The sequence below is a fragment of the Penaeus japonicus genome, unplaced genomic scaffold, assembly GCF_977035675.1.
Source record: "Penaeus japonicus unplaced genomic scaffold, GWHDUDI00000001_assembly GWHDUDI00000034, whole genome shotgun sequence".
Taxonomy (NCBI): domain Eukaryota; kingdom Metazoa; phylum Arthropoda; class Malacostraca; order Decapoda; family Penaeidae; genus Penaeus; species Penaeus japonicus.
Window position 1 is genome coordinate 11,237,804 of NW_028234436.1, and position 22,500 is coordinate 11,260,303.

General features: G+C 44.3%; 1 protein-coding gene across 24 annotated transcripts in view; it reads left to right on the plus strand.

The window, feature by feature from the left end:
• rols (zinc-RING finger and ankyrin repeat domain-containing protein rolling pebbles) overlaps positions 1-22,500 on the plus strand; it is a 379,704-nt gene that overhangs the window by 341,339 nt on the left and 15,865 nt on the right. For all 24 annotated transcript variants that reach the window (XM_086530794.1, XM_086530800.1, XM_086530792.1 and 21 more), the window contains one exon: positions 20,637-20,792. In XM_086530794.1, coding sequence (XP_086386920.1) covers positions 20,637-20,792 — 156 coding nt within the window. The remainder of the gene's footprint in view (positions 1-20,636; positions 20,793-22,500) is intronic.

Genomic DNA, 22,500 nt, shown 5'->3' on the forward strand with positions numbered 1-22,500 from the left:
CAAAGCCGGCTGTACGTTGCAAGTCTTAGAAAACGGGGGATCTACCTCGTGTTCCCAATCCCATGTTATCACATTTTAGGTTAGGTTAAGTTAGGATGTTGTTCGGTTATCTTAGGATAGCATAGGATTGGATAAGATAGGATAGGAATAGAGAACACAGGGAACATAGGATCCGAGGAACACGCCACACAAGATAACACACCAACACCCAAATAACACAAATCAAGATAACACAGGAACCTAACCCATTTTTAGATATAGAACGTCTCTCTCTTTCTCTCTCTCTCTCTCTCTCTCTCTCTCTCTCTCTCTCTCTCTCTCTCTCTCTCTCTCTCTCTCTCTCTTATCTTTCTCTTTCTCTCTCTCTCTCTCTCTCTCTCTCTCTCTCTCTCTCTCTCTCTCTCTCTCTCTCTCTCTCTCTCTCTCTCTCTCTCTCTCTCTCCCTCTCCCTTTCCCTCCCTCCTTATCGCTTCGGTCTCTCTCCCTCGGAATTGCGTGAGGGTGCGTCACGACGTGCAGAGGATTCTTTGTGGGCGGCAGAAATAGCAACAGGTTAGCCAGGACGCCGCGACCGACCGTTTCTTGTGAGGCAAAGATTTCGGTTCTCCCTTTTTTTTTTTTTTATACGGTGTGAGAATTGAGTTCGGTGGAAGGATTTTTTTTTCCTTTTTATATATAGGTTGTTATTTGAAGGTGGGTTGGTGATGGGGGGTGAGAGTATTGTGTTTTGTGAGGCGAGAGGATTGTGGGAAATAATCTGCGTCTTCGTGAATTTGTGAGTCTGTGAGTAATTGCTAATTCAACTTTGAAACTCGGGGGGAAAGGTATGCCGCCATCTTGTAACGTACGTGTACCGTTCGTGTTAGAATAGGTCCATGGGATATTTTCATCACCATCGCCTTATGTTGCAAAGTCTGATGCAACAGGCGGCTGGTTGGCTGGCTGGGGCATAGAGGGCGGGCAGGGTGTGATACCCAGTCTTGGCAGGTGGTGAGAAGAAGCCGGAAGCATCTTGACTCCAGTGTGGGTGACTAACAGATCGTTTTGACATTAGTCACAGTTTGATATCACTCTTGAAGAAAAATGTTCTTTATGTTTACTTCATGTTTTGATGTTATGCCGTGGTGTGGAATCATCTTGTTTTATTTTATAAGTAGGTCTATATTGTTAATTATTTATTGGGTAAGTTAGTTTGTATATTTTTTTTTACTGAATTTTGATTTCTCGTTTTTTTTCCCTTCTTTGCCGGCTGCGACACCTACGTTTTCTTTTGTAATTTTATTATTTTTTAGTTCTCTGTAGATACTGTTGACTTGGAGTTATATTATATTTCTTATGTATTCATTTGTTTATTCATTTTTTCATTTGTATTCTTGTGCATAGTTTATTCTGTAACGCCTTATTTTCCACGCTGTAACCACGCTCGGTCGCCACTCTCGTTTTCTGAGTCTCCGGTTCATCACATGTTCCCGCCGCCCCCCAGAGTCTGTCTGATCCCTTCATGTTGGTGCCTGTTCTCTTGGCACCCTCCCTCTCCCCTTTCATCTCTCTCTCTCTCTCTCTCTCTCTCTCTCTTTCTCTCTTTCTCTCTCTCTCTCTTTCTCTCTCTCTCTCTCTCTCTCTCTCTCTCTCTCTCTCTCTCTCTCTCTCTCTCTCTCTCTCTCTCTCTCTCTCTCTCTCTCTCTTTCTCTCTCTCTTTCTCTTTCTCTCTCTTTCTCTTTCTCTCTCTCTTTCTCTCTCTTTCTCTCTCTTTCTCTCTTTCTCTCCCTTTCTCTCTCTCTCTTTCTCTCTCTCTCTCTCTCTCTCTCTCTCTCTCTCTCTCTCTCTCTCTCTCTCTCTCTCTCTCTCTCTCTCTCTCTCTCTCTCTCTCTCTCTCTTTCTCATATGCCTTCATGTTGATCCCGGTTCACTTATCTCCTCCTCCTCCTCCCTCTTCCTCCTGACCTCCCCCCTCTCCCTCCCCCCAAGGTGACATAGTCTGACGCAACGTGGCACTTCACCAAAGGTAAGGTAGTGGGTAGAAGGAAGGAGGGAGGGAGGGAGGGAGGGGAGGGGGTGGGGAGCTTTTAACGTTTAGTGTGCTTAGTAAGTAACGTGCTTTGCCGTCGAGAGGGGGGTCTCACGAAGTGTACCGGCGCGTTACGGGAAATATATGAGAGTTACTCCTATATTTGTATCCGTATGACGACGATAGTGGGTAGGTCCTGTGTATATACTTCGTAGACGATGTGTTTGTCGTCGTGTATTTTCGTAGAAGATGTGAGGGATGTCGTGGAGTGTGTATGTCTTGTTGGCCATGTGTCTTCTTTTTTTTTGTTTCCTGTGTACTCTTTGTAGTTGATGGAACTGTGTTTGTCGTTTGCACTTTGTAGCTTATTTTAGGATGTCTTGTACATTTTGTAGCATGTGTGAGACAACGTGTGGGTGTCGTGTACACTTTTGCAGACGATGTGTCGGTGCCATGTGCACTTTGTTAACCATTTGCCGGTTGTTTGTCGTCCACAGTTGCTGCACATGATATAAAATTGCCATATACACCTCCTAGACCATGTGGGGATGCTACATACATATTCATACGATGTGTACACTTTCTAGACGTATGCGAGGGTTACGTGTACACACATACATACAGACGACGTGTTGGTGGCTGACTCGGGCGTGCTGTGGTGCAGGGGAACGGGCTGGGTGCGTCATACCTGTGTGTGCCTGGCTGGACTTCATAGCGTGGGTTTTATGCCGATCATGCGATAGCGAGCTTGTTGTCAGGGTCTGCTGAAGAGAAATTCATTTAAGAAGTTTTAAAAAAACGAAGAAAAAAAATATTGATAAAGGTCCTTCGTGTGTGATAATTCGAGTCTTCCAGAAAATTCTTTCGACGACCTGTCTTCAGGTCTTCCATCTGAGACGTGAACTTATCTTCGGGACCCGCGGTGACTACCCAACCGCAATGACAAATCCCCCCACCCTCCCCCCTCCTCCTCCTGCTCCTCCTCCCGTGCCCAAAATGGCTCTAAGGACACACAGTGACAAGCATCCAGCAGTAGAGTGTGTGGGTCCCTGTAAACAGCCCAGACGAAGAGTTCCAGACAGGCTCGAGGAGTGAGTGAGTGAGTGAGTGCGTGGGATGCTGTCTCAACGCACCCGGAGCTTGGCACACCTAGCAGATGTTTTCGTAGAGGATAAAGGATACTCGATCGTAGAATTATGTATGTTTTTTTTTTCTTTTCTTTATTTTGGTTTCGTTTTTGGTTTTGATTTTTTTTTTTTCGAATTTGAGGAAAAAAAATAACATCGAGGGCGTGCGTTCAGTTCGGATATTGTTTCGTTCGAGTGGTTTTGTAATTTTATGACTTGATGTTGGGATAATTTAGCACCAGTGGGAGTTAGCTTTGTAAATAAACACGTAAATTGATCAAGGAATGGCTGAGGCTCATTAACTTTAATGCGTAAAGAATATTCAGTACAAGAACATAGACTAAACATTATTTTTTAACTAAACGAGAAAGATCAGGTAATTTACTTGAGACGAAACGAGAAAATTCATTTCAGAAACTTCCATTAAAACAAGAAATTCCATTCCACTATTTTAGACTGAATGAGAGAGAGAAAAAAAATCAGTTCTGGAAATTACCATAAAACAAGAAAATTCACTCTGGAATCTTCCATTAAAACAAGAAAAATTCAACGAATATAATCGCTTTTCCCATTAGTTCATGCAACCAATGTATCCCTGTAATTACTTTTTGCCCGTTAATACATATTACCTTCGCGCCATGTTTATGTTACTAGAGTTGACCTTGATGACGTAAGTTGCTATTTCTGTTTTCCCGCCAAAAAAAAAAAAAAAAAAATGGCTCGGAGGCAAAGCGGTGTTGGTGGATTTTATTTGTTTGGTTCCGATGATCGTGTTTTTTTTAAACTTATATATACCCTTAATAGTTGTATACTCGTATTGAATATCCCTTAAGAAACCTCTCTAATTAGAACGACAATTCAGTAATTCAGTAAAAAAAATTAAAACAATACGACAAAAAAAACACTATCCTACAAATACTTTGAAGATTCTGAAGTATACGAAAAGTAGAAATGGGAAGCCGTGGCCAAAGAAGAACCGAACGGACGCAGTCGTTTCCTCCCACGCTGGACGGACCGATGGCTCCGCCCTGCACCTGCCGACCATTCGATACGTCCTCGGCGAATCCCCTTGCATCGTTGCATAGTTGCAGAAGTGGAGCATGTGGATTATATATCAGAAATGTTGCAAGATCCAAGAGGCTTTCTGGTTGGGGAAAGAAGGGGAGAGTAGATCGCATTCCGAGATATGTCGACAATGCATTCCGCATTTGGGGAAAACGATGTGACAATGCGAAACTTTTTTTTCTGCTGCCGTGCAGGTATAGCAACCTGATCCATTATGCTACCTCGCCATTACGGCAAATTAATAAAGTCAAAAATGCCATTAGAAGATGGGCGGATAGTGCCGTTACCTAATGGCACTGTCCTGTAATGAAAACGGTTACCAAGGCTTCGGACGCCAGCATGTTTTCCCGCCCCGCGCACTCTCACCTTGGCTTCCTTGTTCCTCAAAGAAAAAATATCATATCCGTATCTCTGTTTCTTGCTCTTTTTTTATTTTTGATATACCAAACTAAGAGGATAATATCCAGGCTCTTTCCGTACCAGGAATCCACACACAAAAATAATAATAATAATGATTCGAGATAATTAGAAGAAAAAAAAACATCCCAGCCTATTTTCGTTCTCTTATTAAAACATAATCTTGTAAAAAAAAAACACAAAAACAAAACAAAGAAACATCAGTTCTCCAGAACCGATAGACCACAGACGAGATAATAAGATTAATTCCCGTCCTCTCTTCGTCCTGTTATGCAGCAAAAATGTCGAAAGTCTTGTAGTGTGTTTGTGTGTCGTTGCCTCGGGGAGTTGAACGACGCACCTGGCGAAGAAGAAGAAGAAAAAGAAGAAGAAGCGAGGCGAGATATTGGATAACAGGTTGCAGATGCACTCATTGATACGTTGAATACCTTTGTGCTCTTTTAGGTTGCAGAGCGTGATTATGCATTAGATATACACGGCGAGTGGATCCGAAGGAAGGCGGTTGACTAATGAATTATATAACCAAAAGGGCGTTGAAGTGACTAAGCCCGAGGCACTCCTGTTGATTTAGCTCTCTCTCTCTCTGTCTTCTCTCTCTCTCTCTATCTTCTCTCTGTCTTTGTCTTCTCTCTCTCTCTATCTTCTCTCTGTCTCTGTCTTCTCTCTCTCTCTATCTTCTCTCTGTCTCTGTCTTCTCTCTCTCTCTATCTTCTCTCTGTCTCTGTCTTCTCTCTCTCTCTCTCTATCTATCTTCTCTCTGTCACTGTCTTCTCTCTCGCCTCTCCTCTCCTCTCTTCTCCACCCCTTCCTTTCTTCCTACCCCTATCCCTTTCCCTCCCTCACTCCCAACCTCTCCCCCCCCTCCTCCTTTCTCTCTCTCTCTCTCTCTCTCTCTCTCTCTCTCTCTCTCTCTCTCTCTCTCTCTCTCTCTCTCTCTCTCTCTCTCTCTCTCTCTCTCTCTCTCTCTTCCTCCCTCCCTCCCTCCCTCCCTCCCTCTCTTCCTCCCTCCCTCCCTCCCTCCCTCCCTACCCTACCCTACCTACCTCCCTCTTCCTCCCTCTCTTCCTCCCTCCCTCTCACTCTCCCTCGCTCGCTCGCACCTGAATCTAGCTGGAAGAAGCTTTTTGCCGCGGTCGGTCGGACTGATAACTCCCCGACGCTTATGACCCAGTCCTTATAATCAACCGAGATTGAGGAGAATGCGTCTCCGGAACGCCTCCGCACACCTGTCACTTAATCCGGCTGAGACGATTTAATCATGAGGTCGCGATAAATTACCTGTAAATTATTCGAATCCGCGGTTTCAGTAGCCTGGGAAGCGATTCTTTTAAAGATTGATTTTGTTTAAGAAAGAAATGAGATTTTTCGGTCTGTCTATTCCTTTTTCTTTCTTTTTTTTTTTTGCCTCTTCTCCTCTTCCCATTCATCTTCCTCCTCCATTCCTTTTCTTTCTCTCCTCCTCCTCCCCCTCCATTCCTCCTCCATTTTCTCTTCCTCTCCTCCTCCTCCTCCTCCTCCTCCTCCTCCTCCTCCTCCTCCCCCCTCTTCTTTTTCTTCACCATCATCTTCCTCAGCCTATTTTAGTCTAAGGATAATAATAAAGAAAATTTGTTTGCTCAGTCGATTTTTTTTCTTTGATGTTTGATTGGTACGATTTCCTCGCAGCAATTGCATAATACCTCTGTGAGTCGGGATAATTTGCTCATTATAAAAAGCATTGGAGACGAAATGGAGAAAATTGGAGAAATTGCTAGTTATGCATTATTATTATGAGTATATTATATATATGGTGTGTTGTCTGTGTGTGTGTGTGTGTGTGTGTGTGTGTGTGTTTAATTCAAAATACCGTATGCAATGATTTTATATTTATTTATTTATTATTTTTAAGAAGATCGGAATGCTGTTGTATTAGGTAGAGATGGCCCAATTATAATCATTTTTATTATAATTATTGTTTTAGTTATCATTAATATTATGACTGTCATCATCGAAAGTAATTATTATTACCTCCCAACACTCACACCAACACGCCCGAAAAAGAAGAAGAAACATCTTCATTGCAAACGACATTGCAGCCATCCCCTCGACGTCCTCAAAATTGCACCTGACTCTTGTGGTCGTGGAAACAGGTAACAGGTAGTGTGTGTTCACCCTTAAGGGGATCGGATCACCCTTAGCCGGAGGGAGGGAGGGAGGAGGGGTGGGGTGTCATCTCTAAAGAAGGGGGGGAGGGGGGAAGAGAGGAGGAAGGGCGGGGTGTCATCCCTAAAGAAGGGGGGGAGGGGGAAAGGGGGGCGGGGTGTCATCCCTAAAGAAGGGGGGGAGGGGGAAAGGGGGGCGGGGTGTCATCCCTAAAGAAGGGGGGGAGGGGGAAAGGGGGGCGGGGTGTCATCCCTAAAGAAGGGAGGAGGAGGGGTGGGGTGTCATCCCTAAAGAAGGGGGGAAGGGAGGGAGGGAGGAGGGGCGGGGTGTCATCCTTAAAGAAGGGGGGTGGGGTGGGGTGTCATCCCTAAAGAAGGGGGGAGGGGGGAAGGAGGGGGGGGCGTAGTGGCCTCCTGAGAGCCGAGTTTTAGGGCGTTGCTGTTGGTTTAAAGTGTTGTTGTTGAGGTTTAAGATTAAGGGGGAATATAAGGGGAATATTAAGAAGGGTTGGGATGGTGGGTTTGCTGTTGTGATATCCAGCTAGTTATCTATCTGTCTATCGGGTTGATCTGTCTGTTAGATCTTTTTAATTCTATCTATCTGCCTGTGATGTATGTTGTGTCTTCATTTGTTTATTTGTCTGTCTTATCTGTCTATCTGTTTGTCTAGGTTTACTTATATATATATATATATATATATATATATATATATATATATATATATATATATATATATATATATATATAGTGTGTGTGTCTGTCAGTCAGTCTGTCTGTCTGTCTGTCTGTCTGTCTGCGTGTCTGTATATGCATCTATGTGACGTCCAATATATGCTATATGCCACAATCCAAGCATTTATCCTGGCTCGTACCGAAACACATGGGGGCGAAGAACAGATTCCAACAGAGATTAGGAGTAAGCTCTTTTGTATATCCCAGCGAGTTCCTATGTACAAGAAGGTAGACACATATATTATTAAATCGTGCGTTTAGGGAACCCGGAGAAACGCAGGTAACGCCCAGGTACCACCCGCGTTTGTTTTCGTCGCCGTTGAAAGCTTTATCTTACAAATTAGCACATTTTATTTATTGGTTTTACGGCTGGAAAATATAAGATTTTTTTTTTTGTGTGTGGGGGGATGTGTATTATATTGATTGTGTGATTAATCGGAAGGGATTTTTTATTTTTTATTTTTTGTATTATTAATAATATTTTTATTTTTATTATTATTTTTTTATAAGGATGAGATATAACTGAAAGTGTGATTTAAGGAATCCATTTTGATCACGCCCGTATCCTGTTTCAAAAACAAGTTGCTAATCAGTATTCAAAACAGCCCGCTTGTCTGTTAGTCTACCCCCCCTAACCCCCTCCCTCCTTCCCCCTCCCCCTTCCCCCCCGAGCGTTCCATGAGTCACACGTATCTCAAACTTCAACATCTCTCTAAGGCATTTTGATAATTAGATTTGTAAGATTTAGTCTAATGAATCCGAAAACCCAGTAGGAGGGTGGGGGGTGGGGGGGGGGGTTATATCCCTTAAGGGTCGTGTAGACTCCGCGAACTCGTTTTGAACAACTAAATATTATTATGAATAACTAATTATCTCTTCACCCACGCCGTGTTATTTGGCGATATGTCCACACAGCTGTTTTCGTCCATTGGGTGGAGGGAGAGGGAGAAGGGGAGGGAGGGAGAGAGGGAGAAGGAGAGAGAGAGAGAGAGAGAGAGAGAGAGAGAGAGAGAGAGAGAGAGAGAGAGAGAGAGAGTGATGGTGCACAGAAACACACATATCCAAACAGAGAGAGAGAGACGAAAGAAAGAGAGAAAGAGATCCGAACGAACAACAAAAACAGAGTGACGCAAAAAAAAACTCAGGCAGACGCCCAGCTGCATCCCTCACACCTCCTCCAGGTCCATCAGTAGACTGCGTGGGTGCACTCAACCCCGTCTGGGATTGGTCCAGCAGTCCAGGCAGGCACTTCCCTGGTACCTGCCGTCAGGGTCACAGCCTGGTAGGTGGAGGACAGGACACTGGGTACGTCAAGTGGAGGATGGAGGAATGGAGGGGATGTTCATAGGTAAGGAAGCGAAGGTATAAAGAATCCTTCGTACAGGTCCTTCTTCTTTTTCTCCTTCTTCTTCTTCTTCTTCTTCTTCTTCTTTTTCTTCTTCTTCTCCTCCTACTCCTCCTCCTCCTTCTCCTTCTTCTTCATCTTTTTCTTCTTCTCCTCCTACTCCTCCTCCTCCTTCTCCTTCTTCTTCTTCTTTTTTTTCTTCTCCTCCTCCTCCTCCTCCTCCTCCTCCTTCTTCTCCTTCTTCTTCTTCGTACAGGCTCGGAGGAGGAGGAGGAGGAGGACCAGTCAACCGGACGAGGACGAGATGGTGTGGTTTCGAGTGTTTGTCCAGAGTCCTTGGCGCCTCGGGGGTAGGGAAGGGAAGGGGGTAGGAGTAGGAGTAGGAGAAGGAGTAGGGAAGGGATACCTTTAAAAAAAAATCTTCAAAATCCCTTTATTTTCGCCTTTTTTTGAGTTCTCACTTACCCAGAGCTCATCGACAAAAGACCCCCACCGGGTTTGAGTTTCCATCGGCTACCAGATTAGAGGATAAAACTCCCCCCCTATTTCCAGCTGAAAGCCACGCGTGGATTCGACAAGCCAGACAAGGCACGCCGTCGGGCTTAGACACCGAGCGAGTGTGCAAATAAGGCGAGGGAGAGAGAGAGAGAGAGAGAGAGAGAGGTTCGAGCGAGCGAGCATTTCCCGTGTGTTCCGTGTCGAGCATCCATCAGCTCCATGTGCTTAAGGAAAATAATTATCTAAATTTTAGGAGGCATTTTTTTTTTCTCTCTCTTTGATTTCTGATTTAATTCGTTTTGTTATTGCCGGTTCGTTAATTTTTAAAAAAATGGATTAAAGTGATTGTATATTCAACTTTCATTAATGTGTGTCATGACTGCATTGATGGAGAGAGAGAGAGAGAGAGAGAGAGAGAGAGAGAGAGAGAGAGAGAGAGAGAGAGAGAGAGAGAGAGAGTGATGGTCGACACTTTCATGCCATCATTACTTATACATTCGGCGTGACGTCATCGGCTTACCTGTGGTGTTTCTACGCCTGGCCTCGGCACTTTTCTCGGGTTGTTTCGCATATTCAATTATTCAGTCATTTCGCTTCCCGACAGTCGTATGTAATTAAAGACCGCCGCGTTAACCACAACACGCCACATACTGTAATATTCCCACAAGAAGCGATCGTACGTTTGGAATTGGTGTTCGTTCGTTATCTCGCAATTTTAAGGAGGCGTAGGTCTAAACTTCATTTATTTAGGCTTAACTTCATTAATTCGGCTTTCGGTGGTCCGGCGACTTTCCTTTCCATTCTCCGGCAACTCCGATGGTCCAGGAATTTGAATATGGAAGTTTTATTAGTTAGTTAGCAAGACCGCCGCTAGGCTAGTCATGGCGCCCTTACCACCAGAGGCTCTCCACCTCTGCGAGATACTTCCTCTCTCTTCTTATTTAAAGAGGATACCTGGATTGTTTAAGTTTGGGAAAGTTTCGAAGTTTTATGCCTCGGTTTTATGAGCGAACACCTGCCCACTTAACAGTATCCCCTAGTTAAGTGGTAGGCTATTTCCTGCGTAAGTGTGACCGCGTGTGACCCTCCGCCATTGTTATTGTGGCTGATAATTGTGTCTACGATTACTGTTTGTCGCAGACTGACCGGGCACGCACCACCGAATCCTCGTCACGGTTTATTTCGTGTCCAGTGTGAAGGATTCGTGCTTGAACGAGTTGTAAACAGAGTAATGGAGGGAAAGAATGAAAGGGGGGGGGGGAGACACGAATTTTGGATATGTTCGTGTGTATATCCCTGTCTTTCCCCTTTGTTTATATTTCGTGCTCTTTGGGTATCGAGGGTCGTCCAGCAATATATATATTTTTTTATCTCCTGTGTATGAAGGGAAGTTCATTCGTGATTTATGAATGATTTGAATGAGTGTGATCTTTTGATTTTGCCGTTGAATCTGTTTCTTGCAACATGCATATCGTTGTTTATAAGTTGAATATGTGAAGAATATGTATTTGAAATTAATTACGAATGATTATGATTTCGCCGTTCGTGTTTGTCCTTCTGCACAAACACTCTTCTACTTATCCCCGTCTGCACGCACTCATCATGCTTCCCCCACACGCCCTTCCACGCCCACTGACTCCATACCACACACCGCCCATCTTTTAACGCTAAGTTGTACTTCACCCGTTCACACACTAGCGCGGAAACACCCTTAACACTCTAACCTTGAAATGCAAGAGTCTGTCCCCCCCTCCTACCCCTACCCTCCCCTCCCCTTCTTCCTCTTCCTCTTCTTTGCCCCCCCCCCCTCTCCCTCCCTTTTTCCACCTCATCCATCCCATCCACCTTTCTCCCCTTTCCACCCTTGCAACAGCACACAGGTCCTCTCACAACCCCCCTAGTGATCTGATATTACTCCGCGTGCAACATTTATTTTTTTTCCTTTGCAAAGTGACATGTAAGCTGAAGAACACCGTCTAGGCGTGGTGGTTCTGGTCTTGTCTCCCACGCCGCGTAGGTTTGTCTGGCTGACCTACGCCCTTGAGGCTGTCCCGTGTGTGTGTGTGTGTGTGTGTGTGTGTGTGTGTGAGAGAGAGAGAGAGAGAGAGAGAGAGAGAGAGAGAGAGAGAGAGAGAGAGACAGAGAGAAAGAAAGAAAGAGAGAGAGAGAGAGATAATAAAAGAAAGGCAGAGAGAGACAGACAGACAGAAAGAGAGAAAGTGACAGGGAGAGAGTGAGAGACAGAGAGAGAGAGAAAGAAAGACAGACAGACAGACAGAGACACAGACAGACAGACAGACAGAGAGAGAAAGAGAAAGAAAGACGCACGGACGGACGGACGTAAACACAGACGTATCCTCCGCAGTTCCCGAGGAGCGACGTGTCCCTAAGGGTCATTTAATGGCCGAGTTGTGAGTGTGAGAGAAGAGGGTGACGCACATGGCCTCAGGGGGGTTGTAAGGGGGAGAGGGTGAGGGGGGGGTAGATACAGGTGAGAGATCAAGCGATGAGGGTTGAGGGCGACGCGTTGTCTTACAGCAGGTGCGCGCGTTTATCATGCGACGGAGAGGGAGAGGGGGAGGGGGGAGGGAGGGAGAGGGGGAGGGGGAGGGAGAGAGGAAGAGAGAGAGAGAGGAAGAGAGAGAGAGGGAGAGGGAGGTTCGGAAGAGACAGTGAATGAAATAAGAAAGACAAACACATTGACAGAATACCCCCCTTCCCCCTAAACACACACACACACACACAACACAACAAACAACACACGAAATCAAGTCTGCAGACGCCCAGCTGCATCCAAGGGTCCTTTAGCCCCACATTCGAAGAGGCGGCTGTGCAATGTATCTTCATAAGGCAAGGCAGGGGTTACTCTTGGCCAGTACCGAAGCGAAAATTCAGGACATTAACCCACCGATCTCGAAGTCGCTCGCCGCCTGAGGTCGCCAGTCAGGAGCAGCCATCTTCCCCCCCCCCCCCCACACACACACACAGACACAAGCCTTCCGACCCGCAGACATTTTCTCCGACGCACTTTTCGTTTTGATACTTGCCGCCTCGCTCCACCACGAAAATACTGTTCCTACTTTCCTCCTCCCGCTTCTCTTTCTTCCCTCGGTGATGTGTAAGAAACAAACTCTCCCCGCCCCCCCCCCTCCCCCAAGAAAAAAAAGAATAATAAAAATAAAATCAAAACAAAACAAAACAAAAGCGCAGCAGGAAACGTCGGAGATTTTTCGAAGCTCTTAAAAAGAGTCGAGGAGTCGGTTTGGTTTGGACTCGTTCGACGCAGCTTCAAAAACCAGCTCATCCTAAGGCGGCAGCGCGCGGGCTCGGTCGGGAAGGCCTGCGTGAGGTGTCGTTCGTGTTCATTCCGCGAGAACCTGGACTAAGGGAGAGTCACACCCGAGCTTAACGGAGGGGAGGAGGGAGAGGGGTGTGGGAAGGGGAAGGGAGGGGAGGAGAGGATGGATAGGGGTATGGGAAGGGGAATGGAGGAAAGGATGGAGATGGGTATGGGAAGGGGAGGGGAGGGGAGGAGAGAGAGAGGTATGGGAAGGGGAAGGGAGGGGAGGAGGGAGAGGGGTATGGGAAGGGGAAGGGAGGGGAGGAGGGAGAGGGGTGTGGGAAGGGGAAGGGAGGGGAGGATGGAGAGGGGTATGGGAAGGGGAGGGGAGGGGAGGAGGGAGAGGGGTATGGGAAGGGGAAGGGAGGGGAGGAGGGAGAGGGGTATGGGAAGGGGAAGGGAGGGGAGGAGGGAGAGGGGTATGGGAAGGGAAAGGGAGGGAAGAATGGATGGAGGGAGTGAAGAAAAGGAAAGGGAGAAAAAAGAGAAAGAGAGAGGGAGAAAAAGAGGAAGAGTGTGTTTTCGTCTCTGTCATAGTCTTAGCAGCTATGCCTTAGCGTAACACAGCTCGCGACACGACCCAACCGCACCACACAACCTACTGTATATCAAATCAACTAGCCTGTAATCACCCACTGTTATTCGTGGCGGTCTGACCAACAACAACACCTCCCTGGCCCTTCTCCCTCCCCTGGCTTGGCTTGCCTTGGCTTGCCTTGCCTACCCGTGTTATCTGGGCTTCATCACCGACCCTCTTTGGATTATTTATAACCATACAAACTCGTGTTTATGTTATGCGAAACCCATCGGCGTTAAATTATGCCTGTGTGTTTTTCCCCCCCTCCCCCCCTCCCCCCCGCGTGTTCTGTCTGATCTGCTGTACCGAATGTTACGTTTTTTTGGGACGTAGGGTGGGATTTTCGGGTTTATCAGGTGCTAAGTTTTTGGGTTTTTGGGATGATGGGAATGTGATACGCTCGGTTATAAATGCTTCGATTTGAGTAATGATATGGAAGGTGCATTTGCGTTTTTTTTTGTTTTTTTTTTCTTCTTTGCTTTTTTTTTAGGGCGTTTGAACATTTTTTTTTTTTTTTAACTGCTCGCCATAATCAATGTGAACTTTAGTCATTTACACGAAGATAATAAGTAATTCAGTCACAAATAATGTGTCAATCATTGATACGTGAAAGTAATCGCTTTTATTTCATGTAAAGGGAATAATTGCAAAGTCAATAACATGACCGAAATAGCCCCTCGGGAAGCAGGGGACAGTCGTGGTCTGCCAGAGCTAACCTTCACCAGGTTAGTCTTGGCAAGTGACCACTAAAAGGGTGTCCTTCTGCTTTTTATGGTCGAGAGAGAAAGAGAAAGGTTCCTTTTAATTTTTTTTTTTTTTTATTGAACATGTCCTCCACATTTGTTAAGGAAGGGATTATGTTCTTTGGCAAGTGTTTTATCCAATTCTACCTCCTATTTAATATTTTCCTATCTTAATCTCCGTTATTTGCAGTATTGTTTGGTTAGTATCTTTCCCGCCAGAACCTAATCAGAACATTATATCCTTATGATATAACCGCTATTTCAAATATACGTTACAGTATTACGTTATACAGTTATATTTCAAATGACGGCGGAAGACTGGTGTGTGTGTGTGTGAGAGAGAGAGAGAGAGAGAGAGAGAGAGAGAGAGAGAGAGAGAGAGAGAGAGAGAGAGAGAGAGAGAGAGAGAGAGAGAGAGAGAGAGAGAGAGAGAGAGAGAGAGAGAGAGAGAGAACCGCCCGTTTTTTCGCTCGTCCACCTTCCCCGCCACGCCGGTGACTCATCCTCGTGTCCCATCATCTGCACGATGGCTTCATCACCACCTTCGTTTTGAATATTTTAGCGAGGCAAACGGGTCTCTCTTTTCATTTTAATATATCGGGTTCTTCCGTACGAATTCTAAAGTACACGTTGCCTTGCCAATCGCACTGCTACATTGAGACAAGAAGCTTCGAATAAGAGTGGTCATCCGTGAGAGGAGAAAATGCGCAGCGAAAACGAACATGCCCCGCGGTCGTGTCCGTTGGCGGAGGACAAACTCCTTCGGCATGTGGCAGGTGAATGAGGACTTTTAAGAAGGAAAGGGGGACCTGTGCAGCCATGACAGCAGTCACACTCTGCTCGGGGGTTCGCCTGTGTTCTCTTTTTAACGACGGTCATTTGCACAGGGGGACATTTCGTCTGTACTGTTGTAAAGATTTAAACTATATATATACTGATATCTTTTGTTTTTTTGTGTGTGTAACTAAGTGATACGACTTGGTTATATTATGTTTTTGTGTTTTTTGTCGACTTCGTGATTATTGTAATGATGTACATTCATTAAAAAGAAAAAATGACGGCGTAAGCAGTCTCATGGGAACAACAAGAGAGCGGTACCAGACACCATGGTCTACATTTTTTTTTTTCTCTCTCTCTCTCTCCTAAAAAGCTCATTCGTGTTTTCAAACAACCGATCTCTCAGACAATTAAGTAATTACGTTTCATGGGTGACGCATGCAAGCAAGTGGGAGGTGATTAGGACACGCGTTTTAGAAAAAAAGAAAAAGAAAAAGAAAAACGCATAGACTTCATACATGTGTTCGCCTCAAAAGAAAATGGCGTCCCGTGCGTGTCTTCTTTTCGCATACATAACGTCCTCATTTACACGTATGTTTATCCATCTCCACGATCCATAAAACGCCCTGACAAGTGTTCGGGAAGGCGTAATGTTACCTTGCGTGGCACCGTAGCGTGATAAATGGCCGCCGCAGCCTCAGGGATAAGGCTCTGGTGGAATGACCTTCTTGTGCTGCGGCTATTGGTTGCAGGAGAGGAACACGACGTAGCCTGCTCTCCTGTTCCTTGCTTGCTTGCTTGCTTGCTCGGTCGGTCGTCTCCTCTCCTCCTTTTCTCCTCTTTCCGCTCCTCTCCTCTCCTCTTCTCTGTCTTCCCCTTTGCCTGTTCCTTGCTTGCTTGCTTGCTCGGTCGGTCGTCTCCTCTCCTCCTTTTCTCCTCTTTCCGCTCCTCTCCTCTTCTCTTCTCTCTCTTCCCCTTTGCCTGTTCTTTGCTTGCTTGCTTGCTTGCTCGCTCGATCGTCTCCTCTCCTAATCTCCTTCTCTTCTCTTCTTCTCCTTTCTCTTCCCCTTTGGTGACTGCCCCCCCTCCCCCCCTGAGGCCCTTGCATAGTCCTACATAATGATCGGTCAATTTTAAGTTTGTGTGATTGACATTAATGTGGTTTTTAGCGTCGGAGATTATGTTTTTAAAATCATTTAATGGATCGTAACTTCTGATTAAGAAAGTTGTTAGTTTGATTTTCTTAGGGATTTTGTTTACCCCTTCTTTTATAAGTAGAAGAAAAATTTGGTTGGGCTTTACTCATTTTTATTTTATTTTATCTGTTTATTTAGGATTATCGGTATTATCTTTATTTATTTATTTATTTTTATTTAGTTATTTATGTATAATTGTTTTTATTTTTATTTATTCATTTTATCTATGTATTATTATTATTATTATTATTATTATTATTATTATGTATTAATTTTTATTTATCATATTTTTATTTTTATATATTTTATTTTTTATTGTTTTTATTATTATTTATTTTATTTTATTTTATTATTTTGAAGGGGGAGACGGATGAGCGATTTTTCATTCCATTCCGAGCATTTTTTTTTCTCTCTCTTTACGTCTCTGAGACAGAAAAAAAAAATCCGTTAGCCGATTTACAAAGAAACCCCAATGAATGCCAGGGATTTGATAACTCCATATGCTAGCAGTGAAATCTCCCGTAGAATTTTCCAGTCTTTTATTTCTCTCTCTCTCTCTCTATCTCTCTCTCTCTCTCTCTCTCTCTCTCTCTCTCTCTTTCGAAAGTAGGTTCCAGTGTCAGTGTATCTGGTTTTCCTTAATGTTGAACTGATTCTTCAATGGCAATATTGCGGTTCGCCCCAAAAAATGTTTTGTTATTGTTATAGACTTCTAAACGCACTGAAAAAAAATGGAGCAAAATATATATTTAGGTGTAAGAAAACTGATTTTTTATCGTTATTACGTTTGGATTTTTTTATTTTTTATTGTTGTTAGACAAAGTATTTTCGATTTTATTAATAAAATGTTTTTTGACATGGACTTTGCTATGGGCAATGCAAAAAAATTTTGCAAAAAATATACGCATTTGTACGCGTGAAATAAAAGCTGTTATGGATGTGTAAGTCAATTTTATCTTTATGGTGTTAAAACTTTATCCCTTTTTCTCGTTATCTCCTTTCCTCCTCAATTTCCTATGCTCATCCCGTCCCATTTTCACTACCCTCCCCTATTTTTTCATTCCCCTCTCCCTAACACTGGCCCACTCGTCTCCTCCCTCTCCCTCCCTCCCTCTCTCCCTCCCCTCCTCCTCCCCCCCCCTCCCCTCCCTCTCTCCCATTCTCCCTTTCTCCCTCTCTCGCTCACCCATTCCCCCTTTCTCCCTCTCTCGCTCTCCCATTCCCCCTTTCTCCCTCCGTCCCTCTCCCATTCCCCCCACTCCCTCTCCCTCTCCCTCTCCCCCTTCCCCTCTCTCTCCCTCTCCCACTCCCTCTCCCCCTTTCTCCCTCCCACTCCCACTCCCTCCCTCCCTCCCTCCCGTTAACAACCACTGTAATGCAGTTTCTCCCAGAGCACTAACGAGCGGGCGAAGAAATGATTCCACTCGCGCCGCGCCGAGAGAGGGAGAGGGGGAGAGGGAGAGGGGGAGAGGGAGGGGGAGGGGGAGGGGGAGGGAGAGGGAAACGTGGCTAGGTAGGTGGTAGGTGGGTGAACGGCCGGCGCGCGGGGTTCTTTGTCCGTGGTCGTCATTATTGCATGAGCTGATCTTTGCTCTCTCTCTCTCTTTCTCTTTCTTTTTTTTTTTTTTTCTTTTTTTTCTCCTTTTTTCTTTTTTTTTTTCTTTCTTTCTCATTCTTTCTTCCTCTTTTTTTCTTTCATTTTCTTTCGATTTTTCTCTTTTCTCTTTCTTCTTTTCTCTTTCTTTTCTTCTCTTTTTCTTTCTCTCTCTCTCTCTCTCTCTCTCTCTCTCTCTTTCTCTCTCTCTCTCTCTCTCTCTCTCTCTCTCTCTCTCTCTCTCTCTCTCTCTCTCTCTCTCTCTCTCTCTCTCTCTCTCCCTCTCCCTCTCCCTCTCTCTCGTACGTGATTTTTTTAGGGGGGGGAGAGATTTTTTGGTGTCTTTTAGGTTGGTTTTGTGAGTGTGTGTGAGAGAGAGAGAGTGAGTGTGAGTGAGTGAGTGAGTGAGTGGCTCTCCAGAGTCGAGAAATGCGTTCGGGAACAGGGTGGTAGTGGTGGCGTTCTGAGCGTGGGCTGGTGGGTGGTAAAAGTTGGTTGGGGGGTTCGTTACCTCTCTCTCTTTCTCTCTGTTTCTCTCTTTCTCTTTCTCTCTCTCTCACACTCTCAGTCTCTCTCTCTTTCTCTCTTTCTTTCTCTTTCTTTTTCTTCTTCCCTTCTTTCCTCCCTCCACCCCACTCCTGTCTCTCTCCCTTCCTTCCTTCCTTCCCCCTCCCCACTCTTCTCTTCGCTCCCCCCCCCCCTCCCGCCTCCCAACATAGCTAACATGATCAGCACACGGTTGCAGAGACCGTGAATAAGTCATCCTGTCTATGGCACGACTATGTAGACTTGCACGATCACTATTGCAAAGTCTCCAGCCTCCGCGAAAGATCTAATTAAGATAAACATACTGCCAATCACTTACTTCGAACCCATATATTCATGGATGAAAATGAACAATACAAACACGCCAGTCCAGTGGTGAAGACGGCAGTTGAAATGTAAATAAAAATGATGATATTTGTACCACGTTATTGCAAGTCGGCCGCTGGCAACGATAGTCAAGTCGTTACGGTGTGTGTGTGTGTGTGTGTGTGTGTGTGTGTGTGTGTGTGTGTGTGTGTGTGTGTCTATATCTATGTTTATGTTTGTGTTTGTGTTTATGTCTTCCATTTGCCTGTTGCTATGCGACCACAAGGATTCTTATTATAAGACTTATTTTTTTATTTAATAGGCCTGTTGACAAATTCCAATTAACCTTAACTTTGCTTGGGTTCATTTCAACATTACTTCATCTTTATAGTGTTTATTTTTTTATACAGTGCAATACATCTTCATTCGAGTAATAAGATTGTCTCCTTATGGGGATACTTATTGCAATGTGAAGATGATACCACTCCTTCACCCACCCCCCCATCCCCCAGCTCGCGGTAGATAAGGGTGTGGGTGTGTGTCTGTGTCTGTCTGTCTGTCTGTCTGTAAGTAAGTAATCGTTTCTATATACATATATATATGTGGGTTCATGTTTGTCTTCGTGTTGTAGTGTGCATGTTTGCCTTTGTCTCTATGTGTGTGTGAGTGTGTGTGTGTGTGTGTGTGTGTGTGTGTGTGTGTGTGTGTGTGTGTGTGTGTGTGTGTGTGTGTGTGTGTGTGTGTGTGTGTGTGTGTGTGTGTGTGTGTGTGTGTGTGTGTGTGTGTGTGTGTGTGTGGCGGGCATGAATGGTTCATTGCACATCATCGCTTCCCCAAACGCGGCGGATATCAAGGCCTCTTCCATATAAGGGCGCGTGCGATTTTCATACTGATAAAAGCAGGATTTCCAATTAAGAAATTCCCTTTTATGAAGTTCGCAACTTCCTGCCATGCATTAGCAAACAGGATTATGGGAATGCGATGTATATTATATATATATATATATATTTTTTTTTTCACACTCTCTCTCTCTCTCTCTCTCTCTCTCTCTCTCTCTCTCTCTCTCTCTCTCTCTCTCTCTCTCTCTCTCAAACACACACACACACACACACACACACACATACACACACACACACACACACACACATACATATATATATAAAACCAAAAACACGCAAGCACACATGCATATGTACATACTACACACAATGCTCGCACGGACTCACACTCGCTCATGTCAGTTTATTTAATTACCTGTCTCTCAGCATGTCCATCTGTCTCTCTGATCTTTCTTCCCGTTCGAGGAAATACGAAATAAAACGAGAAAAAATGGCGCCGAGTTTTGGACGATGAGTTTGCAGATGCTGAAGGCATTGTGGAGAGGCTGGGTGGAGTCTCTCTCTTTCTCTCGTTCTGTCGCTCTCTCTCTCTCTTTCTTTCTCTCGTACTGTCTCTCTTTCTCTCGTTCTGTCGCTCTCTCTCTCTCTCTCTCTCTCTCTCTCTCTCTCTCTCTCTCTCTCTCTCTCTCTCTCTCTCTCTCTCTCTCTCTCTCTTTCCCTCTTCTCTCTCTCTCTCCTCTCTCTCTCTCTCTCTCTCTCTCTCTCTCTCTCTCTCTCTCTCTCTCTCTCTCTCTCTCTCTCTCTCTCTCTCTCTCTCTCTCTCTCTCTCTCTCTCCTTCCTCTCACCCTTTTCTCTCTTATTGTATTTACCTCATTCACCCTCTCCCTTTCCCCCTTCCACAACCTCCCTCCCCTCCCCACCTCCACCCCTCTCCACTCTTCCCCCTCCCTCTCCCCGGCTTTCGAGTCGTTCATCAATCACTCTTCACAAATGACTTATAGTGACTTATAATCGTCACTAATAATGATCACTATTATGGCGGAGTCTCATTCAGTATTCATGGTTTTGCTTTCTGGAGCTTGGTTCTTTCCTTTGTGATTTTTGCTTGTTGTTTACGTTTTGTTGTTATTGTTTTGTTTTTTTGTGTGTGTTATTGTTCCTTTTTTTTTTTTTTTTTTTTTACTCGTCAGTCTTTTTGTTGTTTTTTTTGTTGTTTTTTCCACGATATTTTTTTTTTCGTTTTGATTAGGTTATATTTATCATTGTTCTGTTATTATTACTACGATAACTATTGCTGTTATCGTTATCATTATCACAATTATTATCAGTTTGCTTATATTTTTCCAACTTTTCTCATTTCTCTCTCTCTCTCTCTCTCCCACAGACGCCTACGCCAGATTACAGGACGGAGGCATCTGCCCCATCTGCAGGATGCCGTTCGACAAAGGCAAAAAGAGGAAACTAATCGACCAGTGTGGGCATGAGAGATGCTATTCATGTCTCTTCAAGTCCGAGACATGTCCCATTTGTGCGCTTCAAGGTAAAGTTGTAAATTTGTTTTGTTATTTTCTTAAGATTCATTTTTTTTTGGGGGGGGGGGTAGGAGGGGGACGTGTTGTCTTGTCTGTATTATATTTTAGGTAGTTGGTTTTGCTTAATTAAGGGTGTGTTAGTTTGCTGTCTATAGTTAGATTTGTGAGCAAGTGGAGAGCGGTGTTTCGAACGCGTTTTCCGAATCTCGAACGCGTTTCGAAAATTCTTGGGTTCGTTAATTGAGTGTGACACGCCGGAAATTTATAACCGGTTGAAGTAGTACACACACTTCACTTGTCATATTCATTCATCACATGTTAGCGTCTGTACACTCACGATAAGAATCTTTTTAGTAGAATGTCCTATCACCCTTATCCACGGCCATAATCTTGCCTAGCTTGATACTTCACACAAGTGCGCTTAATGATTCTTATCTTCCCGGTCATATCTTATCAGATAGATGGAGTTTATTGCCTTACATGTTACCACAGGAGCAGTAATGATCGCTGTTTAAGAGATTTGGAAGAGGCTTATATAATTTGTTAGGTTAGCTGTCACGTGGAGCTTTTCATCTCTCTCTCATTGTGAGGTTTGGTCAAGGGAGAATGTGTGTAATTCTCTCTTCTTTGGGCGAAAGTGACAACGTGTTTTTCTTTTCTTTTTCTTTTCTTTTTTTACAATTAATTCATTCTTCGTGAACATTACTACACGTGAATACCGAGTCTCGTAAAATTGGGAGGGATTAGAAAGTTTTTTTCCTTTTATCGGATGTAGCCAGAGATAGAGAGTTTCAGAATGCGAGAGAGGAGAAGAAGAAGAAGAAGAAGAAGAAGAAGAAGAAAAACATTCAGAAAGGGATTCGAGAAGCAATAATACTTTTCAGCTAAGGGTGCGAGGGTGGAAAATAATTACAGAAAGGGTGTGAGAAGAGGCAAACATGTTGCATTATCATTCGCTTATCTCTCTCAACAGAGGCACCGTGTCTGGATCTCTCGATGATAAGACATGTTATCAGACTCGCAGGCGCCAGACATGCCGGTGGCGATTAGAACCAAAAAAGTGCTTTGTCATCGTCTAATGGGATGGCTGTGCTATTTTCCAGGCCTTTTTGGTATATAAAGGTGTGCTGAAAGTTCTCTCATCCTTGGGAGATATAATTATCACATGTATTTTTTTTGTTCTGCAGGAAGAGAATAGTTTAAATTAGTAACGGTAACACCAAGGATCAAAACAGTTTTTTTTTTTTTTTTTTTTTTTTTTTTTTTTTTTTTTTTTTTTTTTTGTGTGTGTGTGTGTGTGTGTGTGTGTGTGTGTGTGTGTGTGTGTGTGTGTGTGTATATAGTTATATTAACACAGATTTCTTATTCAACCTCGCTGGCCTATCCTAGTGGCTACCTTTAAAGGTTTATGAAAGCGGTTGCAAGATAGAGTTTATGCACGGCGTTCAACAATGCAGACTGCATTTCACTCAGTCATATCTTTTGTCCTGCGATCTTTAACAGCCTAAGTAACGGGATCTTATGTGCTTGCGCAGGCGAGGTCGTGCTTGCTCAGTTGATTTGGCAAGGATCATGTTTGCTTACATATACATGGCCACTGAGAGACATATCATAGCCCATAATGTAGAGAAAGGACGTCTCGTAAATCACTGGAGTAAAATTCACTCTGATGTTCATGAACTTTTTGTTTTGCTTTCTGTTCTGACTCCCTTTGCT